The 27,992-nt window shown below is 38.8% G+C and overlaps 1 protein-coding gene and 2 long non-coding RNA genes across 3 annotated transcripts in view; 2 read left to right on the top strand and 1 right to left on the bottom strand.

The window, feature by feature from the left end:
• The first annotated feature begins 3,102 nt into the window (after nt 1–3,102).
• On the top strand, nt 3,103–18,452 carry LOC141419186 (uncharacterized). Its single transcript, XR_012443836.1, has 6 exons — nt 3,103–3,210; nt 3,396–3,469; nt 11,526–11,647; nt 11,785–11,922; nt 12,034–12,082; nt 12,495–18,452. It is a non-coding gene; the product is annotated as an uncharacterized lncRNA (long non-coding RNA).
• Nucleotides 8,141–27,992, bottom strand: part of LOC141419187 (uncharacterized) — a 32,043-nt gene continuing 12,191 nt past the window's right edge. The window contains exons 2-3 of the long non-coding RNA XR_012443837.1: nt 10,240–10,344; nt 8,141–9,765 (exon numbers count right to left, since the gene is read on the bottom strand). This is a non-coding gene — a long non-coding RNA (uncharacterized lncRNA). The remainder of the gene's footprint in view (nt 9,766–10,239; nt 10,345–27,992) is intronic.
• On the top strand, nt 19,482–22,642 carry Mkrn3 (makorin ring finger protein 3). Its single transcript, XM_020180922.2, has one exon. The coding sequence runs from the start codon at nt 20,360–20,362 to the stop codon at nt 21,875–21,877; it is 1,518 nt and encodes a 505-aa protein (XP_020036511.1). The 5' UTR covers nt 19,482–20,359; the 3' UTR covers nt 21,878–22,642.

The raw sequence follows: 27,992 nt of genomic DNA, 5'->3' as shown, positions 1-27,992 counted from the left end.
TCCTGCTGTACTTCATGAGTAGCTGGGATTACAGGTGTGTGACACTATGCCTGGCTGCTGCTACTGCTTTTTATTAATTTCAGTTCTTATTTTTCTCATTCCAATCATATATTTTTGTTGCATTTGCTCTCTCTTCTCGTGATTACCTGGCTTACATGGTTTAAATATTTTTCGCGATTTGAAATGTATTAACAAATGTGAACTCACTCTGCAGAGAAACTCTACGAATGTAATGCATGAGAGACAAGCTCCCCTCCAGCCACGATCCTTCATACGCATCAAAACACTCACACAGGACGAACCCAGTGGACGTGAACAATGCGGAAAGCCTTCCTTAGTTCTAGCACCCTTCATGCAGCTGAAAGAACTCATGAAGTAAATAAACACTAGGGTTGTGGCAAATGTGGTAAAGCAGTCACATATCCCAGTCTTCTTGAAAGACATGAATGAACTCAGAACCCCATCAATGTAAGTAACATGGGATGCCTTCACCTCTTCCAGTAATCTTTGAAATGTCGCAGTTCACATTAGATTACATTGCTGTATCTGTGCATAATGCCTTCACACATTCCGGTTCTGCCCCAAAACATATAAAATTAACAATAGAGACTCATTGTATTAGGAAAGCAATGTGGAAAGCCTTCACTCATTTCCATGACCTCAAACATGAAAGTCCTCACACTGGAGAGAAAATCTTAAACTGTCTGTATTCATTCCATTCACCATCAAACAAATGAAATAATATGATCTGTGACAAACCTTACAGGTATAACATATATGGGATGTCGTCTTTCATTCCCATTCCCCAGAAATACATGCAAGGTATCACATTGGAGGAAAACTCTTATGTATTGAAGTTAAAAGCTTTCACTTATCCTGCTTCCTTTTAGCAACATGAAGGAACTCCATTCTCACACTCCTGAGACTGCCCAGTTTATGTCACTTTGGTTAGCAAAATCATGCCACGTCACATGAAGAGAAAACTTGACTCATGGTTTTGTGCTTGCAGGGAAGGGACTCAACCTCCAAGCCACACATCCCATCCAGTCCATTTTCTCCTAGTTATTTTAGACCAAGGGCCTGTGAACTATTTGCCCAGGCTGACCTCCAGCCATGATCCTCCTGGCTCACCCTCTCAAGCACTGGTATTACAGAGCCGAGGCACTGGCAAATGGCTTGTTCATTCTTAGAGATCCGTGGGATATGCATTTCTAAATTTTTCTTTGAAAACCACCCCTATGCTACTTATTCTGGTGCCAGCCTTGAAAGACAGCTGCACAGGGTCCTGCATCAACAGGCTTGCACAAGCGCTGGGAGGAGTTGCTTAGCATGTCCTTCCTGTGGGGCTGGAGTCTGCACTCAGGGCCTTGCTTGCTTCCCAGTTTCTTAACACTTCAGCCACTTTGCCAGCCCTCTCTATGTCTTTTCTAATTGTGACTTTAAACAAGCTGTGCATTTTCTATTTCCTTGAGACAGGGACTTCTCTAACTGGACATGCACCCCAGGCTGGCTTTGAACTTAGGTTGTTCAAACCTCTGTTTCCCAAACGCTGGGATGAAAAGCATGTGACAGGCTACGTGTGAAAATGTGCAGACTTTATCTTTCTTCTTTCCCAATGCAGTTTGTATATTATCCAAGACACACACGAGAATAGAAAGCCTGTTTTCAAGTAGAAAAAAAGAGAAATGCGTCTGAATTACAAACACATTCCGAGCTCCAAGCGCTGCAGCTTCCTCGAAGAGGCATTTCTCTGCCCAGCTAGAAAATGTGCCGCCTCCTTCATTATTTGTCCGAGCAGGTTTTCCGACTTAATTTGTGACGTTCCTAGTCCTGTGTCAGGTAGAAATGTACTCGTGCAGAAGTGATTTTTTTTCAGCGTTCCGCTCCGGGGCTGATTTCGGGCTCAGCTTCAGGCTGACGCCAGCTCAGCTTGCGAACGCTTTCCATCTTTTGAATCACTGACGCGCGCTTTGAGCTCCACAGTCGTAAACTGTCGTAATCAATCGGCGCCCGCGTAATTTGCGCCGTGGATTGGATGCCTGCACGTCAATCACGCCAGGAGTTATGACAACCATGAACGTGGCGCAGGCTTTGTCCCGCCCCTCTTCGGTCAGTTACGTGTGCGCTCTCTCACGGTCGTCACTATCAATGCAGTTTCTTACGTTTTAAGCCAGAGATGAACATCACGCAGTCAGTCAGCTATCATTGTTCCCAACTCTGTTTAAAAACCATTTAAAACTGTAGGAGAGTAAAAGAACATGGAAACGACATAGGAATTTTGTGTTTTAGAAAATGAGAAGCCTTTCATCTCCAAGTACCCCAAATTCAATTTCTGTCCTTTTTCCCCCTGAGGTCCTGGCACACAGGTGTGAAATTACACATGGGTCTCTGTGTCTGAGGTTCCCTCAGGACCTGATCCTAAAGGGGTTGAGGAAATGGGACTCCATCCTTGTTATCTGACAGTCTCCCCTGCCCTGCCTTCCTGACCTTTGTCTTTTCTACTCTTTGGAGAAGGATCTACTTCCTTTACTATTTTATATTTTTAAAATCCTTTTCTTAACCATTAGAAAGAGCAGTGGATAGCTTTTGTGCCTCTGCAAGATTTGTTATATGTGAAATCTCGAGTTTGATAAAATCTAATTGGTCACACTTCACAGACTTTTTACTGGGGTTCAAATTAAAATTACAGGAGGATATTTCACTAAATCAACAAAATCCCTGCAGAGATTTTGAGTGGACACAAGCTGTAAACTTCTGGGACTGTTGTAATTTCTGATAAGAGTGGAGGAAGAGTGTGATAGTTTCAAAAAAACCCAAAATGTCTTTCAAGGTGTAATAAGAGCTCCCATATATGCACATATATCAACACTATGTAATATAAATCACCAATATAAAAATCTGTATCAGCTATGTAAATGTCTCTTCCTGTTCCTTTGGTTTGTGCTTTGGTTTTGTTTGGTTTGCTTTTATTTGGCTTTGCGTACTTGTGCAGGCTTGTGTGTATTTCGGAATAGTTAACATGAATGCCTCCTTTTCTGGCAAAACATCGTAATTGCACAATGAGTATTTTGAACAACAGGCATTGGCGTTAGGGCTGAACTCCAGCATCTGTGTCTCGCAGGACTGAACCTTCACCCCACTGACCGCCTCCCGCTTTCCTCTGCTCAGCTCTGAACAGCCGTCACCTGTGCTGTCCTGACGTCCACTGTGGTAGGGGCTTTGTTTAATGGGGCCGTGCTGTGCTTGGCTGGGCGTTTATTTATCCTTTTTATCATAATATATTTTTCCTATATGTCAGGATTTGTTTCTGTTTACTGGATGAGTAATACTGCATTTTGTGTGTATACCACATTGTCTTTTTCCATCCCTCACTGAGAAAACTTGTTGTTTTCCAGGCTTGGTCATGGAGAATAATGCTGCAGTGAAAAAGAGATGGATGATCACAAAGCTTGGGATCCTAATTCAGAAGGTTTTTCTGTCCCTTTTGGTTGCTTGTTGTCTTCTTGGAGAATCCATTGTGTTTCTTCCCGTTATTTAAAGTGCAGGAATTTGAATTTTATATTTGGCTACTATGCTGCCAATATCTGTTAGATTTACTTTTCAAACAAATTAGGGTCAATGGAGTTAAATAAGCATAATATTTGTAGACAACATAGTTCCGCTCAATTCAAAAGTGCAAATGGGAAGTAAGCCCGTGCCTCTTAAATTCCCTTCATTTTCGTACTTATTGGGTATTTTATAAATATCCACAACCTTAGTAATGTACATCATAAAACTTACTCTTTGCCATTAGGTTTTAGTGGTGTTTAGTGAACATTTTGTATTTTGTTGCTTTAGAGTCATTGCATTGTCTTTGTTGTTTTTCTTTTAAGTCCTCATAGGTCAATTTTTAAATATCAGTGAAGGAAAAAAATGGACATTTTCCAATAAAATCAAAAGATCTGAAATTCCATGCCAGTCATGGAATAAAAATGTTTTTGTCAGTTTTTAAATCAGGTAATTTCTGTTGATGTTTTCATTGTAGGCATTTTCATTTTCTTTCTGTATCTTTGCCACTTAATTATCTGTGCTGCTTACCCTTTGGCAGAGTAACTCCTTATCAGATGTATATATATATTTAATATGTTCCATAGGCTGTTTTGCTTTTGCTTTTGTGGAATGTTCCTTTGAACACAGGGTTTTAGCTTACATACTTCTACTCTTCCATTTATTTTGATGTATGATTGCTGTCATATCCTGCAAACCATTGCCAAGTGCAAATCAGAGAACTCTCCCTCTGCTGTCTTCTAGGAGCGTTAAAGCCTCACATTTTATGTTTAAGGCATCAATTTATCTTGAGTTGATGATTGTAAGTGGTTTAAGGTAAAGGTGAGATTTTTCAAAATGAGTATACCTAGTTTTATTAGCCGGGACTCTCCTCTGTCCATCCTGAATAGCCTGTCCCCTTGTTGCAGTTCAGTTGAACATCTAGGTGTGAGTTCACTTCTGGGATCCCTTATCCATTCCCTCGTCCATATGTGAGTTTTAAACTGAAACATAGCATGTTCCTCACTGTAACCTTGCAGTCACTTTTAAATCATCAAATGTGATCCCCCGTAGTTTTCTCAGTTCTTCTTCAAAACTGTTTCGCTTGATTGTGTAAGTGTATTAGTGGTTCTGTACGAATCTCAGGAGTGTGTTTCCTATTTGTATAAAATAATGCCATGGGATTTAGATGGGGCAGCAGTAACTCTGGAGGGCAGTTCCAGAAGTGTAGACATTAACACCATTAATTCAATCTGTGACCATGGGATTCCTTCCTTCTGCACCTGGTTGAATTTCTTTCTTCACTGATTTACAGTTTTCACTCTGCATGGTCTCACTCCATTGATTAAGTTTATTCCAAATATTTTATTGTTTTCATATTATTTTAAACAGAACTGTTTTCAGAATGTAATTTTTGACTACTTCATTGTTAGTGTGGAAAATGGCATTGAATTTTTTATGTTCATTTGTATAATGTGACACTACTTGATTCATTAGTCTAATAGTGTTTTTATGAAGGGTTTAGGGTCGCACACCTCCCATTCTCACAGAACCATGCTGCTGCAGGGATCCGCACATCCCTTTTGCACAGGGCAGGACACTGAGAGGTTGGTACCTGGGGTGCTCATTCCACTCTCTCCTTCCTCTTACGGTGGCCTCTGGACTGTGGACTGAGTATCCTTGAAAATCCTATGTTTCATCCTAACCCCCATGACGACATTTGGAGGTGAGACATTTAGCAGATGATTGGCTGGTGCAAGTGAAGACCTCCAGAATGGGTGCACTGCCCTAATTACAGGACAAGGAGGGAGAGGATTTCCTTCTCTGCCTTTTAAGCAGGAAAAGAGAAAATGATCCTCTGTGAGCCAGGAAGTGAGTTTCACCAAACAGAGATCTGCTGGGGCCTGATGATGACATTCCCAGCCTGCAGAACTGTGAGAAATATGTCATGTTTGTGTAAGTCGTTCATCTGTGGTATTCTGTCAAAGCAGAGACCCTAGGTATTTCAACGTGTTTGGTCTGTAGTCTTTATCACCTAGATGGTTGCCTGTAGATATGTGTTCCTGTTTGTGTGTGTGTATGTGTGTGTGTGTGTGTGTGTGTGTGTGTGTGAGAGAGAGAGAGAGAGAGAGAGAGAGAGATGTACATTGTGTAACTTTTCATTTTATCTTGAAAAGTCTGCTGTATTGGGAATGCTGTGCTGAATATACAATAATGCTGGAACTGTTAAGTGTGTCCAGCAAAATGCATGTTTAAAAGTTTCCTTTGGTTCATGGATATCAGCAGTGGTTCTTTTTTTATTATTATTCATATGTACATACAATGCTTGGGTCATTTCTCCCCCCAACCCCCTCGATACCCAGAAGAAACTATTTTTGCCCTTATCTCTAATTGTGTTGAAGAGAGAGTATAAGCAATAATAGGAAGGACCAAGGGGTTTTGCTGGTTGAGATAAGGATAGCTATACAGGGCATTGACTCACATTGATTTCCTGTGCGAGTGTGTTACCTTCTAGGTTAATTCTTTTTGATCTAACCTTTTCTCTAGTTCCTGGTCCTCTTCTCCTATTGGCCCCAGTTGCTTTTAAGGTATCTGCTTTAGTTTCTCTGTGTTGACGGCAACAAATGCTAGCTTATTTTTTTTTAGGTGTCTTACCTATCCTCATATCTCCCTTGTGTGCTCTCGCTTTTATCATGTGCTCAAAGTCCAATCCCCTTATTGTGTTTACCCGTGATCTAATGTCCACATATGAGGGAGAACATACGATTTTTGGTCTTTTGGGCCTGGCTAACCTCACTCAGAATGATTTTCTCCAATTCCGTCCATTTACCAGCGAATGATAATATTTCGTTCTTCTTCATGGCTGCATAAAATTCCATCGTGTATAGATACCACATTTACTTGATCCATTCGTCAGTAGTGGGGCATCTTGGCTGTTTCCATAACTTGGCTATTGTGAATAGTGCCGCAATAAACATGGGTGTGCAGGTGCCTCTGGAGTAAGCTGTGTCACAGTCTTTTGGGTATATCCCCAAGAGTGGTATTGCTGGATCAAATGGTAGATCAATGTTTAGCTTTTTAAGAAGCCTCCAAATTTTTTTCCAGAGTGGTTGTACTAGTTTACATTCCCACCAACAGTGTAAGAGGGTTCCTTTTTCCCCCGCATCCTCGCCAACACCTGTCGTTGGTGGTGTTGCTAATGATGGCTATTCTAACAGGGGTGAGGTGGAATCTTAGTGTGGTTTTAATTTGCATTTCCTTTATTTCAGCAGTGTTTATAAATGGTTATTGCTGTCTTTCATCTGGTGTCAAAATGAAAAATTCCTTTCCTTGCTTCACAGAGCAGTAGGAATAGACTTTCTGATTTCTACAAACCAGTATTAAAGGACACAATTTAGTATGTTTAGAATTATCTTAAGTGAAACCTTTTAGCCCCATGTAGTTCCACGATAAGCTCCTTCTTAGTAATTGCTTTAATTTCTAGTGTTAATGAGATATTTCTCTACTATCATTTGTGTGTGTGTGTGTGTGTGTTTTTCTAGGGTTGGAACTTAGTGCCTGTGTATTCTAGGCACTTGAGTGATGCCCCAGGACTTTTTAGTTTTCAGGTATGTTTCGAATAGTTTTTCATTTTTGCTGTAGTCACTCTGAACCGGCATCCTCCTATTCATGCTTCTTCATACCTGGAATGAGAAACATACAGTTTTTTTGTGTGAGATGGGATCTCACCTAGTTTTGGTCTTGGCCGGCCTGAAATTACATTCCTCCCAGTCTCTGCTTCCCACTTAGCTGGTGTTATACTCAAGAGCCCCCAGCCAGCCTTACTTATTATTATTGACCCTTATCTTAAGATAAGGGCAGTTATGTCCTGTCCTTGCATCCTTTGAGGCCATAAAGACCAAAATTCCACAGGGTCATGGTGCCAGTCAAAAAGGAAATTATTGAGAAAGAAATGATAAAGCACTTACTTTATTTCAAAATTATCTTTGTATTTCATTTTGTTTAGCCAAAATGAACTTTTAAGTTTCCCAAATTTCAGCAGTTAGGAAAAAAAATATTCATTATATGATTAAGAAAATCATTCTCTCTTCTAGTGTCCTAAAAGCTTTATCATAAATACATGTTGTATTAAAAAATTTAGAATTTTTCAGAGCTTACATTTTTTACTTTCCTCTTTTCATATATTAATATGATTATTGACAAATATTGACACGGCCTCATTAAAATACTAGAGTGAACCCTTCTTTACCATTTTGTGTTATTGTTTTAGATATTGCCAAACTTCAGGGGTTTTTTTCCTTTCAAAAGAAGAAAAAGAAAAAATTCTTTTTTGGAGTTTATAACTTAATTGGACACTGACTTCTTCATCTTAGTCCCAAAGAAAAAAGGATTCCTCAAAAGTCACAACCTGTTCCTGTATAACGTGAAATTCACTTTGTCATCAGTTGAGGATCTGCAATGGTTGTTCTGAGGTTTATTTGGTTGTACTGGGATTTGAACTCGGGGCTTTGCTAGGCAAGTGCTCTACAGCTTGAGCTTCACCTCCAGCCAGGCTCTGGTTATTTTAAAATTAGGATCTCTCTCTCTCTCTCTCTCTCTCTCTCTCTCTCTCTCTCTCTCTCTCTCTGTGTGTCTCCCGAAAGGTGTGCCTGGACCTCCTGTTTAGATATGCTGTATAGCTGGGATTACACACATGCATCTCCACACCCAGCTTTTTTCTTGATCTCAAGATCTCTCATGACCTGTGTGTTTGGGATGACCTCAAATTATGATCCTGCCCATCTCCACCTTGTGAATAGCTGGGATTACAGGTACAAGCTACCATAATAGCCCTGTAAAGATTTTTACTTTTTTAATAGAGAAATATTGCCAGGTATGGTGGTGGATAAATGTAATCTCAGCAGTGTTTAGGGTAAAGAAGGAGATTCATGAGTTGTGGGTGTTCCTAGGCTACATAGAGAGTTCAAGGCCAGCCTAAGCGGCATACTGAGACCCTGCCTCAAAACACAAGGGCTGGGGCTGTAACTGCACAGTGCAGCACTTTCCTAGCAGGCACAAACTCTGGGTTTGATCCTCAATGTCACACATCAAAAATACCTATTGATTTGGAAAGATTTTGATCCTAGTTTCTTTTTAAGAGCGTTTTTAATTACAATAAATTTCCTATACCAGCTAGAAGGGTATTCCTCTCCCACTTTCTCTCATCTGGTTTTGATAATGGTGGGGTTTTATTTCAACCACGTTTCCATATTTAATACCCTAAGCTGGTTGTGGTCTAAAAATTCTGTATCCACAGTAGTCACTTTTTTTACTCTTGATATTGGCTAATTGAATGGTACTGAATTTTTTCAGTGAACCTCTCCGGATGTTTGACTACACCCAGTAAAGAACCAGCCTCCGGATACTCCGCTTGTTATATTTATTTTTTCTGGTACTGGGGACGGCACTCCAGCCCCTTTGTTTGCATTTTGCTTTGCAGCCAGGGCTCCGCAGCACCGCCTGGGCTGCCGGCCGCACCTCGCGGGTGGCTGGGATTACAGCCGTGCGCACCGGGCCTGCCCGCTGCTGCTTTTCACTCATTTCACATCTTACTTTGCTTATTCCATTCATATATTTTTGTTGCATTTGCCACCTCTTCTTGCAATTACCTGGCTCACATGTTTTAAATAGTTTCCTCGATCTGAAATGCGTCTGAATTACAAACACATTCCGAGCTCCAAGCGCTGCAGCTTCCTCGAAGAGGCATTTCTCTGCCCAGCTAGAAAATGTGCCGCCTCCTTCATTATTTGTCCGAGCAGGTTTTCCGACTTAATTTGTGACGTTCCTAGTCCTGTGAGTCAGGTAGAAATGTACTCGTGCAGAAGTGATTTTTTTTCAGCGTTCCGCTCCGGGGCTGATTTCGGGCTCAGCTTCAGGCTGACGCCAGCTCAGCTTGCGAACGCTTTCCATCTTTTGAATCACTGACGCGCGCTTTGAGCTCCACAGTCGTAAACTGTCGTAATCAATCGGCGCCCGCGTAATTTGCGCCGTGGATTGGATGCCTGCACGTCAATCACGCCAGGAGTTATGACAACCATGAACGTGGCGCAGGCTTTGTCCCGCCCCTCTTCGGTCAGTTACGTGTGCGCTCTCTCACGGTCGTCACTATCAATGCAGTTTCTTACGTTTTAAGCCAGAGATGAACATCACGCAGTCAGTCAGCTATCATTGTTCCCAACTCTGTTTAAAAACCATTTAAAACTGTAGGAGAGCAAAGGAATATGGAAACGTATATAGGAATTTTGTGTTTTAAAAAATGAGAAGCCCTCTGTCTCCAAGGACCCCAAATTAAATTCCAGCCTCATTTTCAATACTGCCCTTTATTTTCTCCTGTGGCTCTGGTACACAGGTGTGACATTACACATGGCACAGTCTCTGTGTCTGAGGTTCCCCTCAGGACCTGATGCTACAGGGGTTAAGGAAAAAGGACTCCGTCCTTTTTATCTGACAGTCCCCCCGCCCTGCCTTCCTGTCTTCTTTTTTCGGCTTCCTTTTAATAAATGCACCCAAGGACCCAAATTGCTTCTCTGGAAATACAACGAGGTGCATTTTGCATGTTTTATTGTGTGACATTCATCCTCATGCAGTTGAAACAACTTCTACTTTTCTTTGTGATTATTACCCATAAGTTATTTAGGTGATTTTCTCTTGGGTTTTACCCGAAAGACTCAGTACCTTAGCTGTTTCCTCAGTCCTTCCAACTCTTACTTCACGGATTTATTCAGTTTCCATCACTGTTCTGGAGAGAAATACTAGCTTGATAGGTGCTCTTTCATTTGTCTGGAAATTAAAGTATGGTTTATATAGGTAGAAGGTATCAATTTGAATATGACAAAATTCTGGTAACTAGCCCAAGTATAAGTACAGCTGAATTCTTGACATGTGCAGAAAAGCCTCTAGAAGAGTTATTGAACTTTTCAGTGTTTGATTACAATATAGATAAATCAGTGCATTTTTTATATTCTGTCCTACTTTTGTCATCTTCAAAGTGAGTGTCTCTTCCAGTTCCCTGAGGCTCATGCCTGTAATCCTAGCTTGTCAGGAGGCAAATATCAGGACAATTGCTGTTTGAAGCCAGCACAGGCAAATAGTTCATGAGACCCTATCTCTAAAAAACCCTCCACAAAAAAGGGCTGGTGGAGTGGCTCAAGGTGAAGGCCCTAAGTTCAAGCCCCAGTATCACAAAAAAAGAAGAGAGAAGTCAGGCTCAGAAGGACAAAGGTTGCATGTTTCCCCCATTTGTGGAAGCTAGACCAAAAAGGTCAATGTATACATTAATACATAGATGATCTTACATACACCTCTCTCTTTCTATATCTATATATTAAAAGAGAGAGAGAGAATCTAGTATTTGTGTGCTGAGGGGATTAGGGACGCAGGAGAGGAAAAGAATGATAGTGAATAATATTAAAATACATTGCCATCTGTGTAGTTAGATAACAAAATGCACTGAATGCTGCTAGGTCACAGGGGAGACAGGTGGTAGAGAAAGAGTAAGTAATGGAGGGTTAATCTGATTAATGTACAATATATACCATGAAATAGCATGGCAAACCCACTTAAAAATCAATATACACTTTAAAAAAGGAAGGACAAGGAAGGTAAAACAGGTCCTGTCCAGGGTAGGTACCAGTGGGATGAGGGAGGGTAAGCAGACAGGGTAAAGGAGGGCAAATATGGTGGATGTATTTTGTATGTGTGTATGAAATAGAACAAACTTCTTGAAACTGTTCTAAGGCAGGAATTGGGAATGAGGCGGAATGATGGATGTGGTGAATCTAATTAAGATACATTGTTAGCTCATTTGCAAGCCTCACCATGAAAACCCCCTGGGCAACTAATATATGCTAATAAAAATGTAAAAAAGAAGCTGAATATCTTCAGGATTGTTCACACCTCTTCTTCATATGCATGCTGATATTTAAATACATTTTAAAGTAAATTTCTTGTTTGTTTTCCAGTTTGTGGGATTTCTCTAAACAGCTCACAGCTGTTATCCAGCTTTGGGCTAAATGGTCCTTTCCAGCCGTAAGCCTGTGGCCACCACAATAAGAAGGAGCCAAAGATTTCTTCCTGCAGAAAGGTACCTATGTCTTAACTTCTAAAGTAGAGTCAGAAAAAAAACCTGGCCCTTTAAATTTCAAAATAAAAACCACTCTTTCCATCAATATGAGACAATGGTTATTCACTCACTACCTCTCATGTTCCTGGAACTTTCAGGGATCCTAAAAGAATATTCAGCTGTGTGCAGATAACTGGAAATGATGATTGACAAGGAAAACTTCTAGCCAGAGAATTCTTTGGGTGATTCTAAAATAGGGAAGACACTGATATCTCAAATATTGGCCCTTGTACCAGGTATTGTTCCAATCATCTTACGACAAGATTTGTATCACTTAATACTGACAGTAAACCTGTTAACCAGCCATGATTATCATTTCTGTAATTATTACTCCTTTTGTTGGCCAGGTGAGATAAAAGAGGACAATTAATGTGTGCCAGGTGCAAGTCTGTCTTGGTGAGTGAATGGAGTACTCAGGATGAGAAACCACCATGCCTGATTCTAGACCCTTTGTGTTTATTCCTTACCCTGCCCCACCCCCTCCAGGATTGTCTGAACATTATTTCTGAAGCATTAGTGTGCTGGGAGGGAAATTGTGTTGAGGCCATTGTATGTTCTTTAAACACAGCCATATTAACCCTATGGCAGCCCTAAGCTTCTCGGAATGAAAGACAAGGGACCAGCTGGCTTCTTCAGTGCATCCCTCCAGACTGCTTCTGAGCTCATCTCCCACCTCTTGAGCTATTATTGTTAGGCTGTCTGAATTGTGCGATGCCTTCAAGCCCCTTCCCCTTTTCTCTCAGTGCTCTGGAAACCTTGGTGCTTTTCACAGCCTGCTCAGGAGAACTTTGTTTCCTCTTTTCCACAGGGACCCATTCATGTTGACCAGCAAGGAGCTACCACAGTCAGGTCCCAGACCCTGAAGACCTCAGGATTTTGCTGGGAAAAGAAGGCACTTCTGAAGCAAATAACAACAGAAACAATTGTGCAAATACGTCATGGATGCTTAAAAAAAATCACAGCAGGAATATGGACAAAGGGAATCAGAGAAAATTCTCTGAAGATAGTGACTTGGCTAAGATAGTAAGTATTTGCTTATTTCTCTCAGGTGCACTAAACAATATATCCAGCTATTTGCATATGATATTTAAAAGCTTGTGGTGCGATTTTATAATAGTACATAGGAAATGTTGCCACTGTAAACCTAGAAGATGGAAGGACAAAAACATATTTGGGAGTTAATGGGGGTATTTGAAAACAAATATTGCCTAGTCCTGTTGCATAATTTTGAGCAAGTTAGGAAATATCTATTTATTTCTCAGTTCTGTGTTTCAGGAGGGGGGAATATCAAACACAATGTTGAACTTAATGGTCAAATTGTAGTTACTAGTGCCATGTAGCTTTTTAAATTAAATATATTATTTAAAAAATAAAATTTCAGACCTCAGAAACTCTTAGCCATATTTTAATTGCTTAAGAGCTACAGGAAGCTAGTGGTTGCTGTACTGGATAGCACATACATAAATTCTTCACAGAAAATTCTACTGAACAGGGCTAGGGTGTAAAGAGGGTCAAACATAATTTAGACACAATGCTGGGAATGTTTCACAATTAAATTAATAAGTCTACATACAGTCAGAATCCTTATGTTTGTGAATTTGGGGGAGTTTGCTATATCTAAGATCTGTGTTCCAATCTTTTTTTTCCTGTAAAAATTAATGGGGCTGCTAAAAGAATCCTCACTAACTGACACAATTAAAAGAGAAAAGAGAAAGTTTATACCAGAGACTTCATGTGTATCAAGCTTTGGAAAGCTGGCATGCAAATTACAAATCTCAGTAACTATGTAATACTGCACAGAGAAATAATCAAGTGTAACAAAGTGCAATGCAGAAGCACACAGATAACGAAAAAATAGCCAACATTTCTTAGAATGATGATGAAAACCCAGAAATTATTAAATTTGAAAAAGTTTTCTTTGTAAAAACAATGAGCTTCCTACACCCTGATAATGGAGCACCCCTTAATTTATTTAGGACTTCCTAAATAAAAAGGGAAAATGCTTTTCATTTTATTATGCAATCTTACAATTAACTTAATTCCTAAAACTTTTAAGGTTTTATGCATGTTATTAATTTAAAATGTTTTAAATTTCATACATTTTAGATAGAATAAATAAAACTGACTTTTCTATACAGTATTGTATTCCTGTTCTTGCTAAATGTGCTTTTTAAATCCACTGGTTTATCTGTAATTAATCACAATTTTCTGTTGTCTTCCACCAATAATTTCTTTCTAATTCTAACACCTTTTATTTCCTTGCTTGGGCTGTTGTTCCACTCAGGACATTGAATAATTAATACAAGCTTTTTGACCATATATTTATTTCAGAGGGAAAACTTTAAATGCTTTTGTATGGAAAAATTTTTAATTATGTATATAACTTATGTGATAGATCCTTATTTGTTATTTCTACTCCTGACATTTTTATTAATGGATGTGTTTCTAGATCTATGACCATTTTATATAAATTTTCAAGTGTAATGAACAAACCTTTTATTTTATATCATCTCAAGATTTTTAAGGTCTGTTATTTATTATAAAGATATCACTTTTAAAACATCTGATCTTGGTGATCTGTGTCTTCATTTTTTTCCTTAAGTTTCATCAGAAGTTTATCAGTTTCAATAATCCTTTCAACAATTGTTCTAGCCCCTTTATTTCAGCTTTATTTTCCTTTATTGCTTTTTAAAATCTTTATTACGTCTGCTTTATTTACTCAGGAAATTTCGTTTGCTTTGTTTCACTAGGACTTCATAGGTTGACTTGAGTGATTTCATCACAAATATTCAAACTTATACTCTAAAATATAAATTCCGTTTATAAAATACCCTCTAAGAAAAATATTGTAGCAAATGAAATTCTAGTCTTAGGAAAGAAAGGAGTAAAATAAACATATGACATATTTTATATGCAAATAACCAGGTTCAGAACATGAGGGGAAAAACCCTACAAAATGCAGAAAGTGATATGATAAAGTTCAGTTTGTCCTTGCTGCAAGCACTCTTAGCAATGCAGAAGCACACAGAATTTATCAAGTGTAACAAAGTGCAATGCAGAAGCACATAGGAATTATCAAGTGTAACAAATGCGATGCAGAAGCACACAGGATTTATCAAGTGTAACAAAGTGCAATGCAGTACACAGAAAAGGAAAACATAGCCAACATTTCTTAAATTGCTGATGAAAACCCAGAAATTATCAAATTTGGAAAAGTTTTCTTTGTAAAAACAATGAGCTTCCTACAGCCTGACAATGGAGCACCCCTTAATTTATTTAGGACTTCCTAAATAAAAAGGAAAAATGTTTTTCATTTTATTATACATCCTTACAATTAATTTAATTCCTAAAACTTTTAAGATTTTCATACATGTTATAAATTTAAAATGTTTTAAGTTTCATACATTTTAGATAGAATAAATAAAACTGACTTTTCTATACAGTATTGCATTCCTGTTCTTGCTAAATGTGCTTTTTAAATCCACTGGTTTATGTGTAATTAATCACAATTTTCTGTGGTCTTCCACCAATAATTTCTTTTTGATTCTAACATCTTTTATTTCCTTGCTTGGGCTATTGTTTCACCCAGGACTTTGAATAATATAATACAAGCTTTTTGACCTTACATTTATTTCAGAGGGAAAACTTTAAATGCTTTTGTTTGGAAAAAATTTTTAATTATATATGTAACTTATGTGATAGACCCTTATTTGTTATTTCTACTCCTGACATTTTTATTAATGGATGTGTTTCTAGATCTATGACCATTTTATATAAATTTTCAAGTAATGAACAAACTTTTTATTTTATATCATCTCATGATTTTTAAGGTCTGTTATTCATTAAAGATATCACTTTTAAAACATCTGATCTTAGTGATCTGAGTCTTCAATTTTTTCCTTAAGTTTCATCAGAAGTTTATCAGTTTCAATAATCCTTTCAAACAATTGTTCTAGCCCCTTTATTTCAGCTTTATTTTCCTTAAGCTATTGTTTTTTAAAATCTTTATTACATCTGCTTTCTTTACTCAGGAAATTTCATTTGCTTTGTTTCACTAGTACTACACAGGTTGACTTGGGTGATTTCATCACAAATATTCAAACTTATACTCTAAAATATAAATTTAGTTTATAAAATACCCTCTAAGAAAAATATTGTAGCAAATTAAATTCTAGTCTTAGGAAAGAAAGGAGTAAAATAAACATATGACATATTTTATATGCAAATAACCAGGTTCAGAATATGAAGCGGAAAAACCCTACAAAATACAGAAAGTGATATGATAAAGTTCAGTTTGTCCTCTCTGCAAGCACTCTTTAGCAATGCAGAAGTACACAGAATTTATCAAGTGTAACAAAGTGCAATGCAGCATACAGAAGTAATCAAGTGTAACAAAGTGCAATGCAGAAGCACATAGGATTTATCAAGTGTAACAAATGCGATGCAGAAGCACACAGGATTTATCAAGTCTAACAAAGTGCAATGCAGAATCTCACAGAATTTATCAAGTATAACAAAGTGCAATGCAGCACACAGAAATAATAAAGTGTAACAAAGTGCAATGCAGAAGCACACAGGATTTATCAAGTGTAACAAAATGCAATGCAGAACACAGAATTTATCAGGTGTAATAAAGTGCAATGCGGAAGTACACAGGATTTACAAGTGTAACAAAGTGCAATGCAGCACAAAAATAATCAAGTGTAACAAAGTGCAATGCAGTACACAGAAAAGGAAAACACAGCCAACATTTTCTTAAATTGCTGATGAAAACGCAGAAATTATCAAATTTGGAAAAGTTTTCTTTGTAAAAACAATGAGCTTCCTACAGCCTGATAATGGAGCACCCCTTAATTTATTTAGGACTTCCTAAATAAAAAGGAAAAATGCTTTTCATTTTATTATACAATCTTACAATTAATTTAATTCCTAAAACTTTTAAGGTTTTTATACCTGTTATTAATTTAAAATGTTTTAAGTTTCATACATTTTAGATAGAGTAAATAAAACTGACTTTTCTATATAGTATTGCATTCCTGTTCTTGCTAAATGTGCTTTTTAAATCCACTGGTTTATCTGTAATTGATCACAATTTTCTGCTGTCTTCCACCAATAATTTCTTTATAATTCTAACATCTTTTATTTCCTTGCTTGGGCTATTGTTTCACCCATGACTTTGAATAATTAATACAAGCTTTTTGACCTTATATTTATTTCAGAGGGAAAAGTTTAAAGCTTTTCTTTGGAAAATTATTTTAATTACATATGTAAGTTATGTGATAGATCCTTATTTGTTATTTCTACTCCTGACATTTGTATTAATGGATGTGTTTCTAGATCTGTGACCATTTTATATAAATATTCAAGTGTAATGAACAAACTTTTTATTTTATATCATCTCATGATTTTTAAGTCTGTTATTAAGATACCACTTTTAAAACATCTGATCTTAGTGATCTGAGTCTTCATTTTTTCCTTAAGTTTCATCAGAAGTTTATCAGTTTCAATAATCCTTTCAACAACTGTTCTAGCCCCTTTATTTCAGCTTTATTTTCCTTTAATCTATTGCGTTTTAAAATCTTTATTACATCTGCTTTCTTTACTCAGGAAATTTCGTTTGCTTTGTTTCACTAGGACTTCATAGGTTGACTTGAGTGATTTCATCACAAATATTCAAACTTACACTCTAAATATAAATTTTGTTTATAAAATACCCTCTAAGAAAAATATTGTAGCAAATGAAATTCTAGTCTTAGGAAAGAAAGGAGTAAAATAAACATATGACATATTTTATATGCAAATAACCAGTTTGGAACATGAAGGGGAAGAACCCTACAAAATGCAGAAAATGATATGGTAAAGTTCAGTTTGTCCTCTCTGCAAGCACTCTTAGCAATGCAGAAGCACACAGAATTTATCAAGTGTAACAAATTGCAAAGCAGCACACAGAAATAAGTGTAACAAACTGCAATGCACACATAATTTATCAAGTGTAACAAAGTGTAATGCAGAAGCACAGAATTTATCAAGTGCAACAAAGTGCAATGCAGTACACAGAAAAGGAAAACATAGCGAACATTTCTTAGATTGCTGATGAAAACCCAGAAGTTATCAAATTTGGAAAAGATTTCTTTTTAAAAACAATGAGCTTCCTACAACGTGATAATGGAATACCCCTTAATTTATTTAGGACTTCCTAAATAAAAAGGAAAAATGTTTTTCATTTTATTATACATCCTTACAATTAATTCCTAAAACTTTAAGGTTTTTTTACATGTTATCAATTTAAAATGTTTTAAGTTTAATACACATTAGATAGAATAAATAAAACTGACTTTTCTATACAGTATTGAATTCCTGCCCTTGCTAAATATGCTTTTTAAATCCACTGGTTTATCTGTAATCACAATTTTCTGCTGTCTTCCACCAATAATTTCTTTCTAATTCTAACATCTTTTATTTCCTTGCTTGTGCTATTGTTCCACTCAGGACTTTGAATAATAAATACAAGCTTTTTGACATTACATTTATTTCAGAGGGAAAACTTTAAATGCTTTTGTTTGGAAAATTATTTTTATTACATATGTAACTTATGTGATAGATCCTTATTTGTTATTTCTACTCCTGACATTTTTATTAATGGATGTGTTTCTAGATCTATGACCATTTTATATAAATTTTCAAGTGTAATGAACAAACCTTTTATATCATCTCATGATTTTTAAGGTCTGTTATTAATTAAAGACACCACTTTTAAAACATCTGATCTTGGTGATCTGTGTCTTCATTTTTTTCCTTAAGTTTCATCAGAAGTTTATCAGTTTCAATAATCCTTTCAAACAACTGTTCTAGCCCCTTTATTTCAGCTTTATTTTCCTTTAATCTATTGCTTTTTAAAATCTTTATTACATCTGCTTTCTTTACTCAGGAAATTTCGTTTGCTTTGTTTCACTAGGACTTCATAGGTTGACTTGAGTGATTTCATCACAAATATTCAAACTTACACTCTAAAATGTAAATTTAGTTTATAACCCTCTAAGAAAAATACTGTAGCAAACGAAATTCTTTTCTGAGGAAAGAAAGGAGTAATATGAACATATAATATATTTTATATACAAATAGCCAGGTTCAGAACATGAAGGGGAAAGAATCCCTACAAAATACAGAAAAATGACATGGTAAAGTTCAGTTTGTCCTTGCTGCAAGCACTCTTAGCAATGCCGAAGCACACGGAAATAATCAAGCATAATGAAGCGCAGCCCCGAAGAGGCTGCAGGCGGGAAGGCGGCGGCGCGCGCACCTGGGCAGCGTCGGGAAGCTGACAGCATGGCGCAGAAGCGCACGGAAATCATCAAATGTAATAAAGTGCAACGCAGAAGCACACGGAAATAATCAGGTGTAACGAGGTGCAATGCCGAAGCACACGGAAATAATCAGGTGTAACGAGGTGCAATGCCGAAGCACGCGGAAACAATCAAGCATAATGAAGCGCAGCGCCGAAGCGGCTGCAGGCGGGAAGGCGGCGGCGCGCGCACCCGGGCCGCGCCGGGGAGGCTGAGAGCGCGGCTGAGAAGCGCGCAGATTGGTCAAATGCGATAAAGTGCAATGCAGAAGCACACGTAAATAATCGAGTGTAGTAAGGTGTGGCGCCGAAGGGCCCAGAATAACCAAGCGTAAGGAAGCGCAGCCCCGAACGGCTGCAGGCGGGAAGGCGGCGGCGGTGCGCGCACCGGGCCGCGCCGGGGAGGCTAAGAAGCGCGCGGATTAATCGAGTGCGGTCAAGGAACGCAGACGCACACGGAGTAACGAAGCGCACACAGCGCAGCGGCTCGGGCGGGAAGGCGGCGCGCGCACCCGACTCGGAGCCGCTGCGGCGCGGACTCCAGCGGGAAACGAAGCGAAACAAGGTCTCCGCGAGTGAAAAATGACACACAAAATGTCGCCGTCAACCACGATAGCGGGGGAAAAGATGGAAGCCGGGACACTCAGGGGCGGCCGTTCACATAGCGAGCCCCGAGGCTCGATGAAGTCCGGGCTTCTTACACCGTAGGGAGGGCGAGGTAAAACCGATAATAAAGGGACACAAAGAAACTGCCATGGGACTTCAGATAAAATAGACTCGCCGAGGCACAGAGTGGAGCGAACCGAGAGCGTATGTGTAAGATACATGAGGAACATGTTTCAGACGATACGAGATAATACTTTTTAAAGGGGAAAAGGCAAAGAATGTTAGTGTTAAAAACGAAGGATGAAAAAAAGTCAAAATGTGCAAAACGGTAACTAGAAATTAAACCCTCAACCTCCCGAGAAGGCGATGTGGGAATGAGAATTAGGAACCAGCGGCAAGCCTCACAATGGCGGCTCAGGCTGTAGCAAGAGGCTGCTGCAGCTCTGGTCTCGCGAGAAAAAAAAAAAATGTCCGCTCCCAGATTTGCTTTACGGACTTGCCGTGCTGGTGGTGTCGCAACCGGAAGTGTCCCCCATGCCAGCTTCAGAGTAAGCAGATAGGAACCAATATTCACAGGGAACAAAAAGTGGGGGGGAAGGAAAAAAGTGTAACACTTCCGTAGACCGAAGACGCCGCAAAATTTGGCTCCGAGCTCCGGAATTGAAGCCTAATAACTGTAAAATACAAAATAGGCTCTGGAACCCTTTGTAGGGCGAGAAATTGCAATGGAAGACGCTGCAGCTCCCGGTAAAGCCTACGAGGAGGCTAGGGCCGAGGCAGGTGCGGAGGCGGTGGGGGAGGGTGTGTCTGGTCCTAATATTTTGGGGTACCAGGCCTCCGGGGTGTCTGCGGCAGCCTCCCCAGCACCTCTCCATGAGGCTGGGGTCCTGGACCCGCTTCTAGAGGCTCCCGGACCAGCCCAGCTCCGCTCCGGGCAAGCCCAGGCCCAAGGGGGCGTGGCCAGGCCTAGTTCACTTCCTGAGCACAGTGGAGGCAGCTGGACCAAGCAAATCATCTGCAGGTACTATCTACATGGTCAGTGCAAAGAGGGGGAGAACTGTCGCTACTCCCACGACCTCTCTAGGCGGCAGAAGGCCAGGGAGAGCCGTAAGTCGCCACCTCGGGCCTCTGCAGACAGAGGACCCAGTGCGGCTGCGCAGAGTGAGCCCCTGGCTCAGGAAATGGCGGAAGTCCCGCCTGCTGCATCCTCAACCTTGCCTCTGATTGGCTCAGCTGTTGTCAGGGGTTTCTTTGACGCTGCGGCCGACAATGCAGGCCTTGAAGCTGCGGGAGGCGCAGGTGCAGAAGGCTGGGTGGGGGCAATTGAGTTTGTTCCCGGACAGCCCTATCGAGGTCGCATGGTCCCTTCGAGTGGTCCTGAGGCTCCTGTACAGAGCTCGGTGACTGAGAGGGAGCAGATGGCCGTGGGCATGGGGATGCCGCTTTGCCGCTATGCTGCCAGGGGCCAATGCGTTCGTGGGGAGAGCTGTACATACCTCCACGGAGATATATGCGACATGTGTGGGCTGCAGGCCTTGCACCCTACGAATGCGCTCCAGAGGGAAGCCCATGTAAGGGCCTGCGTTGACGCACACGAGAGAGATATGGAGCTCTCATTTGCTGTGCAGCGCAGTATGGACAAAGTGTGTGGCATCTGCATGGAGGTTGTGTATGAGAAAGCCGACCCCAGGGATCGCCGCTTTGGCATCCTTTTCCGCTGTAATCACACCTATTGTCTCAGGTGCATCCGCACTTGGAGAAGTGGCACACAGTTTGAGAACAGGATCAGTAAATCCTGCCCGCAGTGCAGGGTCTCCTCCGGCTTTGTCATTCCTAGTGAGTTCTGGGTGGAGGGGGTGGAAGAGAAGGAGAAGCTTATTCAGCAATATAAGGACGGAATGAGAAACAAAGCGTGCAGGTATTTTGCTGAAGGCAGGGGTCGCTGCCCATTTGGACAGTTCTGCTTTTACAAGCATGCATACCCTGAGGGCTGGGGACGCCCAAGGCCAGGTGGTGGTGGTGGAGGACCATCCAGCATATACTGGCATCAAGTCGTGGAGCCTGTGCAATTGCGCCAGGGCAGCGTGCTTTTTAAACGCCGCAGAAAGGAGCTTGCCACGCTTCGCCTGGCCCTTCTGTTGTTTAAGAAGTTTCTTTCCCTGAGAGATGATACCGTCTTCTCTGATGATCAGTTGCTCTTGCTTCATTACCTGCTGGAAGACTATTTCACTTTGAATCTGTAACTTCGAGCTGTGGCATGTGATCTAGTCTCCTGAGGCTTTGTCTTCTGCTGTTGCCTGTTTTCTCTTTATTGACTGACAAACCTATCGCTTTCAAGGGCTGTTGAGCCAATCTTTATGCAGTATTTTCTCTCTGTTTCCTGGTCTATTCCTGATTTCTTCCCACTAAGACTATGATGTGCCACTGTGTTAAAGAAACAAAACAAAACAAAACAAAACAAAAAAACTAACAAAAAATCCTTGAAGTATTGCTCGGTGGAACTAATATTTGTCAGTTGATGGTTTGTTTTGTCATGTCTGTTTTCAATAGGATTTACTCAGTTCTAGTGTTGTGTTTACAGAATTCCCAATTGTGAAATCCCTCAAAAATAAATGTGACAAGGAGAAAGGAGAAGTCTTAAATGAATTATGAGCTTTTTGCTAAATAGCCTTAAGAAATGGACCCTGGCAGGGCCTTGCAGCTGCTGTCTGTGTTTGTTTACATGTGTGTTTTTTGCCTCCTTTTCCTTCAAGTGCACTTGTTAACTTGTGGTTACCTTGTGATTTCTGTTTTACTTGACCAAAACGAGGTGCATATGTTTACACGTTTTTATCCTGTTTAGCTTGACGTGAAAATATTTATATTTGGAAATATATATTTAAGAGTAATAAAGATATATAATATGCTTATATGTATAAAAAGCTATGTATGTGAAAAATATATAAATAAATATACATCGTAATATATGTGGAATAAAATAAATACAGAGATGAAAGTTGAACGTCAAAGTCTAGTAGTGTGAGCTGCTCTGTGAATTGTGTGAATAATCTTTGTGTCCTTGTGATGTCATTGATTAGCATCTAATAAAAATGACAGTCAACAGCAAGCTGTATGACACTGATCTTAAAGAACTTACAACACATGACACTGGTGATTCCTCTGATGGCATTGATAGACTCTCTTTTATAAATACACAAGTGTGTGTTGATATGTAGTTTCCTCACCATCTCATTATTGTTAACAGCAGATCCTGGTCTTAGACACACAGTTCTTTAAATTCAGTATTTTAGGAATATCTGTATATCTGTAGACTCTCCAAATCAAGGGGCTTTTGACAGAAGTTTTCAACATAAAAGTAACAAGATTTTAAAAGGGATAAAAATACTGAAACTAGTCAGATCACAAGAATGATTAGGACCCAGAGTTAAATATAGCAATTGAGAAAACTTACAAACGTGCCATAATTGATTAAAGTTTAAAAATTGCCAGTAAAGTTTATCTGACTTGCTTAAAATTATAAAGCTATATATAAAATGTACACCTACAATGGAAACAATTAAACAACTATGTGCTATTACTCTTTATCAGAGACATTTTATATTACATATAAATGTTGCTGGAGATAAAGGGGGATGCTATGTAAACATTAAATTGCAATTCACCAGGAATATGTAACTACTCACATTTTATACTCAACATTGCACCAGGTGTGCAAATAAATATTTGATAAATACAGAAAATGCAAATTTCAATAATTGGCATAGTTTAATACATCTTTTAGAAATTGAACAAAGAAAGAATGTGAGAGTAAAGCAAAGAGTTTTAATCATGTACCTAAATTGTATAGAATGCTGAATGCATCAGCTGCAGAATGCACTTCACTTGGCTAAGATGACTGGCAAATATGTTGGGGCCCTGAATTCAAGGATATCAGACTGGGCTATCTAATACAGCCAGCTCATTTACAGAACTTTTAACATGTACTAACATACTTCAAACTACTCATTTTCTTGTTAGAATTACCTCGTGTGGTGTTTGCCATAATTTCTCTCTTTCTGTTGAGGCAAATTAATTAGAAAGCTTCAACTGTTTGCCATAATTTGACCCGTATGTATGTATTAGTAGAAGAAGGAATAGAGCTCAAATAATTTATGTCCGGAGCACTGAAATTTACTGTACTGCCTCTTCCTGTACATACATGACTTGGAGCAGGTATCCCTGCTGAATAAAGCTACTGGAAATGCATGTGTAGCCTTCAAGTATACGTGGTTAAGCCAGTGGGTGAATGCGGGGAGATGAGAGAAACTCCCACAGAGTATTTTGGGAGCCTTGGAGCTTTTATCTATAAGCTGTCAGAATTATTGTTTCTTAGTACACTGTTTAGAATATGCCTTATCCCCTCATATTTTCATACCGTGTCTCCCTTCTTTGTGATACCTGATTCTTTAAGAACCTCAGCTTATTTCACTGGGTTTTTTGGCCCTGTTTTTTCTCTCTTAAGTAAAAATAATTCACAAGTCAGGAGGCTCTGGACACCTGCCTGTTTCCCTATCGATGAAGGGGAAAGAAATCTCAGATTAAAAAAAAGGGTGCAGAAGTGGGGTACTTTAAAGACTGCTGAGAGTCAAGTCTTGAAATCCTCCAGTAGTGCAGTAGTGTCTAAGGTGTCAGGAAGGGGTTAAACTGGAAACCTCTCCTAATGCACACTGCACAACCATATGAAATACCAGGGTTTGTGTTTTTTTTTTTTTTTTTGGTACTACTGGGTTATGAGCTCAGAGCCTTGCACTTGCTAGACAGGCACTCTTACCACTTGAGCTATTCTCCCAGCCCTTTATTCAACTACTGTCTCAAACAGGCAGTCTTAATGTAGTTTGGGAGTACAGTGGGAAAAGGGCTAGTAGAGAAAGTGGCTTGGGAGACAGATAAAACTTAATGAAAATCCTGGCTCTACCTACCAGTTCTGCAGGCTAAGCAAGTTACTTAGCTCTGTATACTTCAGTTACTTCATATGAAAAGGGTACGGTGTTACCTAAGACACTCATACATTTCAAAAAAATCTGATATATTTTTGAACCAAAATACAATTTAAACGTGCTGTTCAGTTTCTTAAAATATAGCAAGCAGCAGAAGAAATTTGTATTATTTGTTGCAGATGCCTCTGTGACGAAAATAACAAATAAGGTCATATTTTAATTAAAAAACGGAATTCCTTGTTCCCTTGTCAGCTCAATAAGTGCCATCAAACAACAGATGTCACTGCCACAAAGGCTGAATGAATTGTTCCCAACTCCTTTCCCAGGAAGACAGCAGGGCCAACCCCACTGCTGTCAGGAACAAAGGAGCCCTTGCCATACAAAGCCCTTGCTTTGTGAGTGACTCAGAGTGTGTACTATACCCCACCTATGCAAGGACTGGGGCACAGCCCTGGGACTGTACAAAAAGTGTCATTCCAAGTAAAACAGAAAAACACTGGTGAAGCAATTTTCATTTGCTTATACTTCTTGTGTCAAAATTTTGTGGATGTTTGTGTATATAAATATGCCAAAGGAAAGTTACCTAGTAATCACTCCTCTTGAAGGTACAGAAAGCACTTTTGTCTCAAAGCTCACATGTCACTAAACCCATTTTAAAATTTCACTGGCTTAAAGGGACACGTTTCCAGTGTGCAATCAGTGCTCAAATGCTCTTCCATTTGCATTTTTGTAAAAGTCTCCGGAGTGTGGTTTCTACTTCCACAGCTGATGCCAACCTGGGCTTGGGATGCAGTTGGGATGGAGTAGAGAAAAAGGATGTTTGGGAAACAATCCAGTACCAGTGCAAAGAAGAAAATTAAGATATGTCAGAATTTTCACCATGAAACTATGTATCATACTTCCCAGTATTCATAAAGCACAAAAAGTGAATTATCATAAAAAAAACTGTGAGTTAAATTGAGAAAGTCGTACAGGAACATGTCATGCCATCATTAGCAAGAAAAACACTATCATTTGGTAAAAGGATGAATTCAGAGTCATTTGGGGGATAGGATATGAAATGCAAACCATAACCTACAGGATACTGTGGATCTGTGCTCTGAGGAAAATTCCTAATGTTAAAAACTAATGTATGTATATTGTGTAGGTAAGTGCCGTAATTAAATAGGTGGGCACATCTGAGAGTTTTAAACAGACTACAACATGAGCAGAAACATGATTTCATAACCAGAACAAATTAAGATTACAGTAAAACTCAGTAGATCAGAAAATGGAAATGTAAAAGCTGCCTCTTTGAACATAATGAACAGATAAATCACTAATTGTTCAAAACCATGGTAGAGGGTTCAGTTACAGAGCAATGACAAGTAATCAGGTAAAACACTGAAGAAATGGGATGTAACTCTCTTGTTTCTGTGTGAAATAAACTTGAAACTTAACTTTTATCATAAATATAATATTCCAATAATCAATCCTTAAGATAAAATCTATTTACACCAGTTACTACTTAAAATTAAAGGAATTTTTCAGGAATGTACTCCACTCATAATCTTTCTTTCTCTGTCTCTCTCACACACACACACACACACACACACACACAGCATAAATTTGCCCCAGAAGCTTACTCCAAAGTTTAAATAAAATGTTTTGAAATTCCACACAAACCATTTGTCTTAGTTCATTTAGGCTGCTATAGCAAGAATAGGCTAGAACGGGTGGCTTAAAATCATAGGAAGTTTATTTCTCACCATTCTGGAAGCTACAAAGTAGATCAAAGTACCAGTGATCTGGTGTCTGGTGGAATCCTACTTTCTATTTGTCTACATGTGCTTTACGGTGCTGTAAAACAATACCAGACACTACATAATTTATATATAGAGAGAGATAGATGTAAAAATATACATATGTATATAAATAAATGAAATGTCTGTCTCTTAGGTGTGGAGGCTGAGAAATCCCAAATTGAGGGGGCTTGTATCTAATTGCATTCTTACAGTGGCACACAGTGGTAATGATCATCAGATGGTGGAGGGACAAGAGGACAAAGATGTTGCATTTGGACTTTTGAGGACACACTTGTACCATAATATTGGTTCATACACAACCAATTGTTCCATGTCTTGCAGAGTAGAAAGGACTTGTAAACTCTTGGGTACCTTTTATAAAGTCACTGGTGACACTCATGAAGTGGGTCCTCCTTACCTAATCATTCTCTCAAGTCCTCAACCCATAACATTGTAATGTGGGTTGTTTTGACATGTCAATTTTGGGGAATCACATTTAATTTAATCTCCAGAGAACACAAGCAGTAATTATGGTGATACATCACAGGGATACAGGAATGTTACCAATATAATGCACCATAATACACAATAAATAAAAATCTACTTCATTTATGAAATTAATTAAATGAAATGTTAAAACCAAAAAAGAGCACAGAGAATAAAACTTCAGGAAGTAGTGGGTTATATTTACAAGAAAATAAAAGAGTATAGCATTAGAAAATATTTTCTTATGTCAAAGAAAATATTCATATAAGCATCTTCATATATCTCAAAAAAGAACTTAACCATGGTCAATATATTTATTTGAAATATGTGTGATAAGGATGGGTGATATGAATGTGTGTATAATTTGTAAGTGTTTTCAATTGCCATACAAAATCACATAACTAAGAGAAATTTAAAAAGAACAAAAAAACAACAAAAAAAATCCAGGAAAATTGAAGGATTAATATAATGGCTGAATTTTTCGAGAAAGTTTCTAGATTATAGAAATAATAAGAAAATAAAAGCAAGACACATATACGTACCCCAACAGATTCACAACACACACAATTCACAATAGATTCTATTAAGAAATAATTATTTTTAAATATATAAGATTTATCAGTCTCTGAGTGCAAATAGATATGAAAAGGTAACCAGTTAAAATGAAATCAAGAATTTAACACTTTCACCCCCCAAACTAGGATTTTTATAAAACCTTGAAAGAATGAATCATTGTAGTGCTATTTAACATAACTCACACATTGTATAACAAGTTTGACAACCAAAGACAATAAGCACACAGTAGCAGCTGTGTTCTGATCTATATTATCTCGTTGAATCATTCCAGGTATCCTGATTGTTATATATTATCATTAGCCCTTCATGACCACTGAGGTTCAGGGAGGATAAGAGATACACCCATGGTGAAAGGCCAGTTAGAGATCTTTGGATATCTGGGCCTGGCTTCTCAGCCACTGAAGTCCTTTACAAATGTAACCACATTAAAATGAACTCTTGCAACAAGAGCAAGCCCAGATGAAAAGCATCAAGTTAGCAAAAACAAAAACAAAAACAAAACCAATTCATAAAATGGTGCAAGAACTTATTTCCAT

The sequence above is a fragment of the Castor canadensis genome, chromosome 19, assembly GCF_047511655.1.
Source record: "Castor canadensis chromosome 19, mCasCan1.hap1v2, whole genome shotgun sequence".
In the NCBI taxonomy this organism is placed as follows: domain Eukaryota; kingdom Metazoa; phylum Chordata; class Mammalia; order Rodentia; family Castoridae; genus Castor; species Castor canadensis.
This window is presented reverse-complemented; position numbering and strand designations above follow the sequence as displayed.